The 14135-nt window shown below is 37.8% G+C and overlaps 1 protein-coding gene across 1 annotated transcript in view; it reads right to left on the reverse strand.

The window, feature by feature from the left end:
- ndufv2 (NADH:ubiquinone oxidoreductase core subunit V2) overlaps window positions 1-12586 on the reverse strand; it is a 45035-nt gene extending 32449 nt beyond the window's left edge. Inside the window, exons 1-2 of the mRNA XM_088085827.1 lie at window positions 12436-12586; window positions 8973-9050 (exon numbers count right to left, since the gene is read on the reverse strand). Coding sequence (XP_087941953.1) covers window positions 8973-8987 — 15 coding nt within the window. The 5' untranslated portion in view covers window positions 8988-9050; window positions 12436-12586. The remainder of the gene's footprint in view (window positions 1-8972; window positions 9051-12435) is intronic.
- Window positions 12587-14135: the final 1549 nt, after the last annotated feature.

Raw genomic sequence — 14135 nt, forward strand, 5'->3', positions numbered from 1 at the left:
ACTGCAAGAACTTCATACAGGCCTGAATTCAAACCCCAGGGCATACTGTGAATGTGCAGAGTTCAGCTATTTATGCTTTTTTTTTTTTTTTTTACCTTTCAAGTTGTTATTGACTTTTTTTGCAAAATGCAACAAACTCAATGCAATAGTGTGCATAAACCTTTGGGCTACATGCAACCCTCGGTAAGCATATTGAGCTGATGAGTGCCACTGAAATTTAGACTCAGAAGATCAGTCAAATTCCATCTCTCAGTAATTCATGAAAATAAAATTTAACAAAGTTTTGTTTTTCTCCAAAAAGCTTAAATTTAGACAGCAATAATATATACATACATATATATATATATATATATATATATATATATATATATACATACATATATATATATATATATATATATATATATATATTAGGCAAGACCAAGAATTCCTATCCTTTTTTCAATTTAAATAACATTTTTAAGCCAAGAACAATGTTTCTAAACCATGAATCAAGGCTAAATCTGGGGAAAATTCACACCTTGTACATTTCAAAAGAATTGTGCCTTTCGCATTTGGGTTAGGCTCTAAAAGACTATTTTCACCACTATTCAAGTACTCTGTGAGTATTTCATGTCAATACAAAATTTTCCAACTAACTCTGCTCTGCCCGGCTGCAGCAGCCACACAGGTCAAAACTCTTAAACCATACACTCCACCACAAAAAAGAAAAACAGCACCAATAAGAAGAAATACCAATATGCACATGAACACCGATCTCCAGTCGGACACATTACCATGCCAACATACATCTAGCCAACGTGTACTGTCTGTTATAAGTGAAAACTCTGATAAAGATATTGTTGAAAAAAAAATTTCTCTTCACTGCCGGTCGTCTATAATGAGGGAAAGAGCTTGACTCTGCTGTGGAGCTGGGCATTTTAACACGGCTGTCTGTGGAGATTTACTCCGTTTTGGAGCCAGGCTCAATGGCCATTCTGCAGTTTTTGGTAAGTCTGCTTTTTCAGCCTCGAGGATGCTGCTTGGTTGTAACACATAACTCCACAACACATGTGGAAAATGGAGAATATTGCCATTCCATTTTTAAATTTTAAACGTACACGTCTCTATACTAATCTAGAGGAAAAAAGCAAAACATTATTGTGTGTGAAGCACTGTATCTCCTCTTCAACCTTCTGCAACCCCAATTCGACGGAGGATTACGGCCCAAAATCCCCCGTCATTGTTTTGATGTGGAAGCACACCGGCTCAGAGAGAGAGACTCAGCCTCAGATGCTGTGGGACCCGGAGGTTACATCCCGGCCTGTGTGAGGCAAAGCCCCACTGTGAGCAGCACAAAGATGTGAGCTGTGTGTGTGTGTGTGTGTGTGTGTGTGTGTGTGTGTGTGTGTGTGTGTGTGTGTGCGTGAGAGAGAAAGAGACTGGGCACGTCCAAAGCAAATTGTACAACAAAAGAGGAATCAAGGAGGCACCAAATGAATGGCGTCTTTTTGTTTTTGCTTTTCAAAAGACAGACAGATGGTCTAACGAACCTGAAGCCCGCTGGACATTTGTTATTTTGAAAATAATACTGTATGTTGAAGACGAGGGTTTTGGGGTAACATGGTGGAGGTCAATAACAGGTCAAAGATAAACCAAAAACTAAATATTATCCACATTAATGTAGTCATTGGGGTTTGCTTTAGCCCTTTAATGTCCTGCTCAACCGAGCACATTTTGAGACACTTTATCTTCATGAAAAATGTGTTGAATTTAACTCAACCTGACTGAGCTATCTCTACCATTCGGTTTAGGTTTGTTATACTAATAAAAATCCACTAGATGTCACTGTGTCTTTTAATAGTCTGAAATAATTTCTCGAATATTTTCTCTTTTTTTTAATTCTTTAATTTTTTTTTATTGTCTCATGCAGTTGCATGCTCAACCAACCAGTTCAACAGTCCTTTTCATTTACTGTTCTGAATACTGTATGTCTAATGTTATTTTAATATATATTTGATAAAGAAAATGAAATAAAAAAGTTTTTTAAGTTTCTAGAATAAATACTTACACTAGTAATGCTACTTTTACTACTAACTTTTTTTTTCGTGATTTACGAATATGAAGTGACATCTCAATTGTCAATAGAGGCCTATATTGAAAAAAATAATTATTTAAAAAAAAAACACACAAAAAAACCCAAAGGGGAACAGATTGTTGCTATTACTGCCCCACGAACTAATATGGCACAGAAAAAAAAAACATAACTTTTTTTCTCAGTGCAGACATTAGAGGGTTAAATAGACTTAATGACATTACTTATGTAATTTTACTTGAGCAGGACTTTTACTTATCATGGAGTATTTTTTCTGCCCATTCTCACTCCGACCTTGCTAAATACTGCTGCTTAGTCAGTGATTTCAACATCAGACACTGACGCAAAAAAAAAAAAGCTGCCGGAAACAACGTTCCTGTATTTCAGCTATCTTTAAATCAGGCACTACAATGGAAATACATCCTGGACTTTTTGTTATCACTTTTGTGTTTGATTTGATGTCATTTCTCTCATATAGACAAATAAACTGTAAAATGAAAAAAAAAGAAATGTGATGGTTCATTACCAAAGCAGCAATATTTGACTCGTTGGGATGACGATGCTGTGATTTTTTTGGGATCATTGTGTTGAAACTCTTATTTGAGTAAAAGATCTGAGTACTTTCTCCACCACTGACTCACATCATCAAATCATAAATATAACCTGCCATATTTGTCAACATCTCTAGTTCAGCTGTTTTCATGGTTTCTGAAAATGTTTTCCTTGCTGGACATATTGTTTCTGATTCGACGCCAGCCTGAGCGCCGGTCCTGCTGCTTCGGCTCAGGGTTCAAACGGCCGTCACACTCTTCGGCACAATGGGACACTCTGTTTACTCAAACACAATGGCACATTTCTTGTGGAGCTAAAAATCCAACAAAAAAAACAACTTGACACCCAGCCTCGACCACGCTGCGAACACGCTGGTCGCTGCCACCGCTCTGGCCTGCGCGCCTCGACAGGAAGCCCGAGGAGAGAGGACGGGCTTTTATTCCCTCACATGAATAATGATGTAACAGAAAGTGAGGAGAAGTGAAGGGCCTCCAGGCAAAGCTCTCGCTCAATATGAAGTCTCCTTTGGGCTCCTGGTCGGGCGTGGGGGCTTTTTGTACCGTTGGCATGACAACCTCTCAGCTAATGGCACAGCCGGGCCCATTGTGCCGCTCATTGTCTGTGAGAGGCCTTCGCTCACAGCTGCAGGCGTGTGCGATTTGGGGGCCAATTTTTGACCGATTGCACGCTGCACGAGGCGGCGTGGAGCCTCAGAAAGGTTAATTCAGTCGGCAGGAGAACAAGGGCAGTTTAGTAAAATTGATTTGAATGCGTCGTTATGCATGCTGTTATTTAACTGTGTGGACAGCAGGTCACTTCATTTTTAATCTACGCAGCCAACAAATTCAATCTTAGGACAGGATTCATGTATTCTTGACATTTTTGTTCAATTTTCTAGTGTTACTTTACTTTAAAAGGAGAGTAAAAGTTTTTACCAATGGTTTTAAAAATGGTAAAATATATATACGAAGTCTTTAGCTCAATAATAAGCCACTATTACAGATAACTTTTGTATTGATAAATTATTAATGTCCTTTTGACAGGTGTCTCCTCCTGACTAATCACAATCTGGCAACCCCAAACTCCTACTTACAAACATCACTGATCTACGAGGCATTAATATTATTGATTTATTATCATAAACAAAGCTGTTACGACTTATTAACCTACCGAAAAGTACAGCTACACTGAAAGCAACTGCTGATCATTTACAGCCAATGATACTGTATTCGTGTAAAATGGTTTGGTACTGCAGTTGGCAAAACGTTTTGGGTTGCTCGAAGTGAAGCAACAGCACGGAGTCCCGCTGTTTTAAATGACAGGACGCTGCAGTGTTTTTGGAAACAGGGTGTTGCATGGAGAATTTGGAGCTCGATGAGGACACACAAGTCATTGGACACGTGCTACACATCAACAAAACCTGCTTCGACTTTTGTGTTTTTTGTCAGTATCTTATTCATACTGTTAAGAATATCTGATATCAAAGTGATGCCCAACAGGCTGTCTAGCTAGTTTTAATATGTCATTTATCAGTGAGGAGGAGATTAGCCTATTTACGGGTGTTTTATGTGAATTTATTTTGGTGACATTGATATACTGGTCTGCATCTGAGGAACGATATTCTCGTTCACCTCGTAATTGAGCACAAAGAGGTCGGCATCGGCAGAGAGAGGCGGCAGTGAAATGGAGCACATCTAGTGATTAACACAGAAATATGCTGTGTTTAATTTTTTACAGTAATAGACAGTGAAATTATTGAACAGTACTTATACTGTAAAATAACTGTATATTGTAGAAATACAGAAATTTACCATATTTTTTTCATTTTACAGTATATTAACTGTAAAATTGCGGTATATTGCTGGCATCTGTGCTGCTCGTTACTGTTTACAGGTATTGGCCTCCCTCCACTGACTTCCTTCTTTCTAGGATCAATTTTATGATTTTATTGCTGGTTTTTATGGTTTTAAATGGTCTGGCGCCTCCTTAACTAGCAGAAATATTGTATTATACTCCAGTTAGAGCACTGAGGTCAACTCAAGGGCGAGGATTTGGTAAGAATTCACTGTCTCCTACTCATGACACCAAACACTTATGTTTCTTTGGTAAATATGTCTGTTGGGCTTTCTAATGTTGTTTTTCTTTTTCTTGCTTATATTTCATTATTGTTGTCTAAATTTTTGCCATGTTCGAAATAAGTTGAAACTAACTAACGTTGCAGGACCTGTCGCTAAACTCTGGAACAGCTCACCTACACAAATAAAAAGACTTCTTCTCGATGGCATGCAATTTATTCGAGTCTGACAGCGTAAATAGATTAAATTTTATGTTGTGCCTCGTCCACTTTTATGTTGCAATTTCCTCTATTAAGTACATTTTCTTCTGTCATTATTGTGTTTTCTTCTGTATTTACTGTTTTGTATTTTATTGTTGTTGTTTGGTTGTTTGCTCTACAAATGAAGTTTGACAAACTAAAACAAATTGTTCAATTTTAAGTGAGAGAGTTCAAAATGTAACGATGTGCCAAACCAGTTTGTAGGAGCTTTAGTGTGACCAGGCGTCCTGCTTCATGTGGACTGCAAAGCATTTTCATCTCTCTGCCACATATTACATCCTGCAGTTTGACTGCAGATTGATTTGATTGCTCCAGTTTTCAAAAGTAAAAACACTGCAGGGGAGACACGTTTTCTAAAATCTGGCTTTTATTCAGTGGCTGTGAAGACGGCAGGGAGAGCCGTCACTAAGGGGCTGCGTTTGATGTCAATCAAACTGCACACACACGGTTCAAGAGCAGGTGAACCTGTCAGTGTTGGATACGCTGAACCCGACAGGGGAAACTCCAGGTCACTACCAACACAAGCAATGCAGAAAAAGTATATGATGGAAACTATATCATACGAAAATGAAGCTACAACAAAAACTGGGAAACTAAAGGCTGGTACAGACTACGTTAAACGTGGGAGACCACAGACAAAGTGACAGATTTAAACGATTTTTAATGCTGTGATCGTCAGAACGCACAGGCTGGACGATTCGGCCAGATGGTGAGACCACACACGCTGTTTGTAGTTAAGATGTCACAGTGTCGGTCCCACAGACTTCGGATCTCACAGAACGTCTCGTCAAACGTGACGTCAGATGAAAAACAAATATGGAGGAGGATCGCCGTCGTTAGCTGGCGTCTTGTTTTGCAGTAAAAAACCAAAACATAGAAAAAAGTTATAGATCAAGTCACAGCTGAGAAGTGAGTGTGGATTAAACATTTTGCGCTAGTTGGAGTTGTTTTTGAGCTGCACATGTGCGCAACATCCGTTTAGTGACGCTTCCGATCTCCTCGCTCTAATTGGCTATTGCAGGTTTCTGCTCAGTTTTCCATCCGAGCCGATTTTAAAAATCAATATAACATATATTATATTATATCATTATTGATATTTGAGATCAGAGAGGCTCTGACACAGTCGGTAACGTTAAGATTATTTAGGGTTAGGGTCCCTCACGCTGAACGATTACTTGGGGAGATAATTGGTTCTGCTCAGCCCCAAATTGGGAACGCCCCCGGACTGTCGTAAGGAGCGAATCGGGCCCAAAATTGGCCTGATTATCCTCTAGTATGTACCAGCCTTACCTGGCTGGTGGAAGGAGATTCCCAAAAAGTTTTTTCAAATTTGGTTAAACATAGTTTTCAGTTTCACAATAATAATAATAATAACGAATGTAAAACAACTGCGACCAGAAGCCCGATAGCTCGCTCTGTCAGATGATTTTTCGGTCCTTTGGCAGCCACATTTTTGCCATAAAAAGCTGAAGCTGATTTATTGTGCAGGACACGGCTATTGTGAATTCACGCTTCTTCTTTTAAAAAGTTAGACATTATATCAGTTTTTTTGGGGCTACCTTTCACTTGGTAACATACCCACATTGTCCAAAATAAAGATACATTTGGCGATAACCTCTAAGAAATCTGCTAAAATCTGCTGCTTTTGGGAGGTAGAAAGTAGATTTATTAATCATTTTTTAAACAAAGTTTAACAAACGAAATTACATGTGTCCTTGATCCTGCTACATCTTTATTTTTTATTAAAATCAGCAGCTACTATCAGGATTGCATCTGTTTCTATGTGCATGTTGCTGCTGATGGCATCATTTAATTCCTGCAGTGCATTTTTTGAATTTACATCTCAGTCTTGTGTCCTTATGGCTCCCAACAAGGTCCGTCCATCCAGTGCAATAGCTTGATCTGGGATGTTAGGGGCCAACCGTGTCTCCGTGAAGAGAGACAACAACTAATCTGCACAAAAAACCACATCTGTCTGCTTCACAGCGACTGCAGATTGGTGTAACATCCACTGGACTTCCTCCCCGCACATCGATCCCCAGCGCTCAGACTCAACTGTCAGCTGAGTCCTCAGACAGCAGCTGCAAACTCCACAAAACGAGGCAAAGAGAAAACGAGCGGCTCGTCTCATCTGCTTAGACAAAAGCGCAAAGATTTGGGAACACGAGGGGAAACTGCTCTAAACAATCTCACAGAGACGGCCAGACAGTCGCCGCTGCATTATTCATCGCTGCCCGAGAAGAAAAACACGGTGCTTTGTATCTTTCTCAATCACAGTCAAATGTCAGAGCACTGAGGGACGTCAGACACTCACAATTAAACTTTAAAAAAACACATGAACTCACTGTAAACCTGCTCTGGCCATAAACACACAAATCCACATTAATTATTCTGTTGGAGTTTCCTCACCAGTGAAATTAGACTTTGTTTGCAACAAGCGTCCTGCAGTTTTGATTTATTCATGGATCAGCATTTTTGGATTTCAAACTGTTGGCTCCACATGACTCAAAGCAGTAAAGACAAAGCAGTGACACATCAAAAAGTTTCTCTGAAACTCTTTCGAAACGTTACGTTTGTTATTTTATGTAACTGGTGCGTCCTGTCAAAGACACAATCAGCTGAATGTCCTGACAAACATCCAGCAGCCTCTCTGATGCAGCATTTATTTTTCTTATCAGTTAATTGGATCAAGTGACTTTGTAAAGTTACCTCAGAAATAGAATAAACTGTGAGCTGATGCTGGTTTGAGGTGCGAATCACAAATATAATCGTGCTTTTATTCAACTGTGTAATACTAAATAGTAGTCTAGCGTAATTTAAATTTAAGAACGTGTTATTGTTATGAAGAGGAGGTGATGGCACTGAAGTGAAGATCATTTTAAAAGAAGCTTTTATTGTTACATATGGAATAATAAGGAGATCAACAAGGGCAAACAACAGCATAAAATAACAGATGTTGGTGGCTTGAGATCAGATTTAAAAGCACTTAAAGACGATGAAGTAATCGGTTTTTTTTTACCATTTTGGTACAACTTGTAGGTCTAAATCTTAACAGTGAATCAATCATTGTGTAACTCTTTTTTTATATTGACCGAAGGAGCTCGAACACACTGGTATCCTCAAGCAAGGACAAACAAATGTAGGACAAATCTTCACTAGTGACACCACATATATACTAAACAAACATTCAATGCAACTCTTTGAATGAGAGCGGAGTGGACACCGGCGGAGAGACCGGCGGAGACACCGGCGGAGACACCGGCGGAGACACCGGCGGAGACACCGGTGCCTCCAAACAAAAAGGAATCTGGTAAATCTTTTCCCTCTTCAGCTGCCACACAAGTTACATCTAACTATAATCAAGAAACCGCGATCAAAAGAGCACGACAACAGCAGAGAGAAGTACAGAACAACAAGACAGAGAGAAAGCCATCGCTGAGGCGTCACAACAGTCTGGCAGAGTACTGTGGCTGCAGGGGTGGTACACACACACACTTACAGTATATATACACACACACACTTACAGTATATATACACACACAAACACACACACTTACAGTATATACGCACACACACACACACACACACACACAGAGACATATAACCTACTGAGGAGCTGATGAGGGGACTGAACAGCTTTTGGCACATTTTTGGCACTTTTTTTCCCGCTTGTTTTTGTTAGTTAGTTTGTTTGTTTGTTTGTTTACCATTTTTCTTTTCCTTTTTTGAGTGCTAATTTTCTAACATTAACATTTTACTAATTCCTCGCTAGTTTGGGGTATTTTTTCGTGAAGATGCTCGTTGCCTTCGCCCTATGTTTTTGACGAGATTAAGCCATTTTACCTGGATTTTAAGGGGTTAAAACAAGAAAACAAACAAAAGACAAAAATGTAATGGTGGCAACAAAACACAAAGTTTGTTCAAGAGATATAAACCAACCAATTGAGCACCAAAGTAATTAATTCATATAAACACCGACATGATAAACGAGAAAACGTGGGGACTCCCTACCTCTGGAGCAGTCATGACGTCCTAATATGTGTCCATTCCTCGATCATTTATGTTCCTTTGGTCCGTAAAATGGTCCACCTTTAACAGAATAAAAACAGGTTTTAATTAAAAAAAAATCCAAGATGTGAATTTTGTTGTGTGAAGTACATCACGAACTGTGTATTATAATTTCTATCATCAACAGGCAACATCTCTTTTCTTGTGCTGCTTTCTTACGTCTTTCACAAGGATTTAAAATTTTGAACCGTGAGCAAATGTGTTTTTTTCCCAAAAACATGGGGAAAAGGTAATGAGCAACCTATTTATTTATCACTAGCAGACTGCAGAAAATAAATAAATAAATCAATAAAAGAACTGCAAGGGGGACAGGAAACTGACCTGAACATTTGCACTGTCTTCAGGTCATTTTCTTGTGCTCTTTTAAATATTTGTTGCCAGATTACAGTTTTGTGTAACTTACTTGGCAGCAAATTGGTGTGATTTTTTTTCTCTACAAAAAAATAAGGAAAGGGCAATGAGCAACTTGGTGATAAATGTTCCACAAACTGGAAGAAAATAGATTTAGAAAATTATTTTTAAAAAAGATAGGGAAAATATTTTTTAAATGAAAGAAAAAAAGCTAAGGAAAAAATATTTATTAGTTATCAGAGTCACATATGTGAAATTATGTTACACAGCAATCATTAATTTCTTAGCACTTTTCCATTATTATTATTATTATTATTATTATTATTATTATTATTATTATCTTTTTTTCCTGTTTGTTTTGTTTTTACTATTTTTCAGGTAATTTTTTTGTACTTCCTACTAATTTCTTGCTCATTTTGGGGTAATTTCCTTTCATTGCTCATTGCCCTTTTCCCATGTTTTTGAAAGAAAACTTTGCTCAGGTTTTAAAGGGTTAAACAGCAGCAGAGGTTGTAGTTCCACCTGCAGAAACTCAAACTTTGCCTTCTGAAAATGTCACACATTAAATTTAAAGTTGTCCTCCTTCATCTTTGCTTGGGGACGTGTGCTGAAATGAGCGTGACTCCTATTTCTCAGAGGTCGCACCCTTCCTGCTGCAGCCGACATGAAAGCAGAGTTTCTGTGTGTTTAGAGAGCAGCAGTGTGTTGTTCCTGTGTGTGTGTGTGTGTGTGTGTGGAGGGACTTCAGGGCTAAATTATTCAGCAGTGGTGGGTTTCTCTCAGGGCGGATGGAAGTAAAAGCGAGCATCGTCTTCTTCTTCCCTCCGCTGACCTGCTCAGTGCCATCAGCAGCTCCCAGAGTGCAGCTGGGCCGCATTAATTATTCATCGTTATAACTCTGTGAAAGGTATACGGAGGCCTTCAGCTCTCTGCCTCTTTATCGCTCCCTCTTCCCGCTCCTCTACAATCAGCTCTCTCTCCCTCAGAGCCAATAAAAGCTTTGATTTCTACAGTAAAAGCTTTAAATTTACAGATTTAATTCTTGTGCCGTATTTCCTGCTCAGACATAAAAAGCTAAAAAATCAACAGAAAGAAGCAGAAATGTGAGATTTGTCTGTTAGCTGCAGCAACATCACACCCAAAAGGCTGCTGCTCCTGTATGTTTTAGACTTTTTATTTTTTATTAAAGGGTTAATTCACCTAAATTACTTACAGCTAGGTTGTAGTTCAAGATCTAAGACTTTTTTAATCACTCAGCTATTTTATGCATTCAATGAAATAGAAATTTTGGTCACTAATTTTTTTAAAATTCATATCAGTGAGTTTCTTTTCAACATAATCTATCCACCTGAAAGGTGAGGCATATGAAATCGCCCTTGACCCAAAAATGTACTCTTCAGGAGAAATTAATTTCAGTACATGTCCCGAAGCAAAGACGAAGAAGGACAACTTTAAATCTAATGAGTGACATTTTCAGAAAGTTAAGTTTGATATTCAATGAAAACAGAAAATCCTATCAAAGTATGATATTTTTCATAGTATTTTGTGTGCAGAGTGATACGAGTGTGAGTATTTGACACTGCACAAAACAATTATTATGTATATAAATCAATGTTGCTGCGAATCATTGTCATATCTCAGGCTGTGATAATCAAAATAATAACAATAATCTACTTAGAATATATTAGATTGAAAATAATTTCATTTAACTATTAAACTGCAGCTATCTGTAGCATAAAAGCACCATCATTAGGTCACATAATAATGCCAAGAAACAGTAACATATCCTACAAGAACTGAATAAACGATTTGATTGTATCTGCATGTTATGTCGCCTCTTGGGTTTGGGGAAAAGGGAGATTTCTACGCAGGGAACAGGGAGGAAAACTACCAAGCCAGTTCAACAGCGCGCGTTCACAGAAAACCAGTCAAATGAGGCGTAGCACATCATTTGACACTTAAAAATAAACGATCGCGTGCCGCCTCCGTCCGCCCTGCGAAGAATATTAAAAAGTATTACAGCACAAAGTGACACTGTTGCTTCAGTAAAGGCGGGAGCTGACAGAAAATGACGTGTGGTAAATGCACAAGTTAATATCGGCGATCTGTTCAGGCGATATTTCTCTCCGTTATATATCGTGTCAGCTGCACTTTTTGCAGCTCTGAAACTTCAAACTCGATGCAGCGTTTTAAATATTATAATCAAGAATTATATTCAGGTCTGTCACTGTCCCATAATGAAGGAGATGTATAAATTACTTACGTTTTTTTTACATTTACGGACTGAATAATATCTGTGATAAATACCAACAGACGGATCCATCAGCTGCAGTGTGAAAACAGATTTCAGCAAATCAGAACTGAGCATGTGAACAGAAGTGGTGAAGGTATGTATGAGGAGTTTTATGGCACTGACTGTGAAATTAACATCATCCTGATTAAATATATATAGTGAGCTGTTAATGTATAATATGATCTGCAGTTTTAGTATAAAGAAACTTATTTTAGAGCCACTGACTGAGCAGAAAACACCACAGACACATTCAGTAGCTCAGCGAGACCCACAAACACACAAATAAGGTAAAAAATATCCTGTCTTAGATTTTCTGCATCACTGATTAACTGCAAGCTCCTGTGGGGAAAAATAAAGCTTTGCGATGCATATTGATATTCTGTCACTGACTTTTTAAGGAGGCGTTTATGAAACACTGTATATTATTAAAGTTTTCAGCTCATATGCTGACACTTATTATCTCTGCTCAAAGAAGATGTAAAAGACGCTTTTTAGCCAATTTCAAGCTGAAACTTTTCACAAAACCGGCTCACGACCAGGTTAAATTTGACACATAAGTTACCATGGTGATGTAGGCAGGTTGGAAACCCTGCTTCAAACTCAACAGACCTCTGAGACACTAATCTGGCTTCGTAGCATACCCCCAGGTTTTGAAACGTTTAAAAACAATGGTATAAAGAAGTGAAAAGTTTTAAACTCACCACCTCAAACACATTAACTAACGCACATTAATTTAAAGCCCAGACAGCAAACAAAGCTCACCTGTGAGGACACACCGACTAATGACGCCAAACTTCCGGCAGCCGCGCGTCCTCGGTTCGTCTAACTGTTTAACTAATAAAACAATAAACGCGACGGAAACGCTGTAACAGATGCTGCTATTTTAGTTTCCATGACCAAAACCCCTGCACGTGTGCGAGCCACAAAAACAAAACAGCGGAAGTTCCGCCCACAACTTTTCCTCCGCCCTATGGCAACTCAAGAGGGACACACAAATTACTGTTGCTGCGTTCAAGTGGTGTCGGGATAACCGACATCACTTGCCGACATAAAACCGACAACTCAGCAAAGAAAGTCAATGAACTGCACACTTCGTCCACCACTGATAATTAATGAACGGTGACAAGGATATATTATCTGAAATTAATTAGATTATTAGATTTTATCAAAAAAAATGAGGGACAAATGTCCATATAATGTGTATAATTCTGTTAATTGATATTGATTTAAAATTATGTTACAGAATAAAAGATAAAAATGTATTGAAATTTCCTTAGCACTTCTTTGAGGTCATCTTTTTTTCTTTTTTTAAAAAAGAAATATATATATTTATTATTACCTTTGCTTTTTTCAGGCAATTTTCTTTCTTCTTTCTTTTTTTAATCTCTTGCTAGTTTTGGGCCATTTCTTCATCATCACTTTTCTTGTGTTGTATTCAGGTGAGCATATTTGCTTGTTTTCTTTTGAAACACAGGAGAAAAGCAATGAGCAACTTGACAAAAAGTGTCCCACAAATTGCAAGAAATTAGTAAAAGGTGACAAGAAAATTACTTGAAATTTTTTATTTTAAAAGGGGCAAAATTAAAAAAAAAAGTTTTATGTCCAGAAAACTATATTTGTAATTATTATAATGATATATTTAAAATTATGCTTTAGAAAAATGTATTTTCTTACTTTTCCATTCTGCATATTTTCTGGGAATTGTCTTGTAATTTCTTTAACTAATTTCTTGCTATTTTTTAGTTCATCACTTGTTAGATTGTTAATTGCCTTCTCACTATGTCTTTAAAAAGGAAAAAAAATCAATTTGCTCAACATTTAAGCCTTTAAAGCTTTGAAACTTAAGGATACTGGTTTGAGTAACACTGAAAACAGAATTTATAATTTTTATAATCGCTATATTTATTTAACAAAAGCATTTTTTTTTGTGCGTAGGGGTCAGGTCAGGTCATTTCTTTTTTTTTTATTTTTCTTTCTTCTTTAGCAAATTTTCAGGTGATTTTTAGGTAATTTCTTGGCAGTATTTTGGGTCATTTTTGTTGCCTTATTTTTGTTATTGAAAGGAATCAGGTCAATTTCCTCAAGTTTTTAAAGAGTTAAAAGAAATCAAACCAATTTGGTTTCAAAAGGTTAATTAAACCTGTGAAAAAATGGGAGCAAAAACAAGAGTGTTGCATTTAATTTTATGTTCAGCATATATAAAAATATAGACACAACTGAGGGCACGTTTAGATAAACTGGTTGAGGTTTGTTTTACTGGTCTTTATCTTGCGTGACAAGCTGAGTAACATGAGTAAGGTGGCACATAGATGACCGTGATGCAACAGGATTTGACTTCTGGGAGGACGCAATCTTCTTATTCACATTCACTGTGTGTGTGTGTCTGTCCCCCCTGACCCACTGTAATCCTGTGGTCTGCACTGTAATCCACACACACACAAACACACACACAAACACACACA

This window comes from Plectropomus leopardus, chromosome 12 (assembly GCF_026936395.1).
Source record: "Plectropomus leopardus strain MGB_pleo_1.0 chromosome 12, ASM2693639v1, whole genome shotgun sequence".
Classification (NCBI taxonomy): Eukaryota; Metazoa; Chordata; class Actinopteri; order Perciformes; family Serranidae; genus Plectropomus; species Plectropomus leopardus.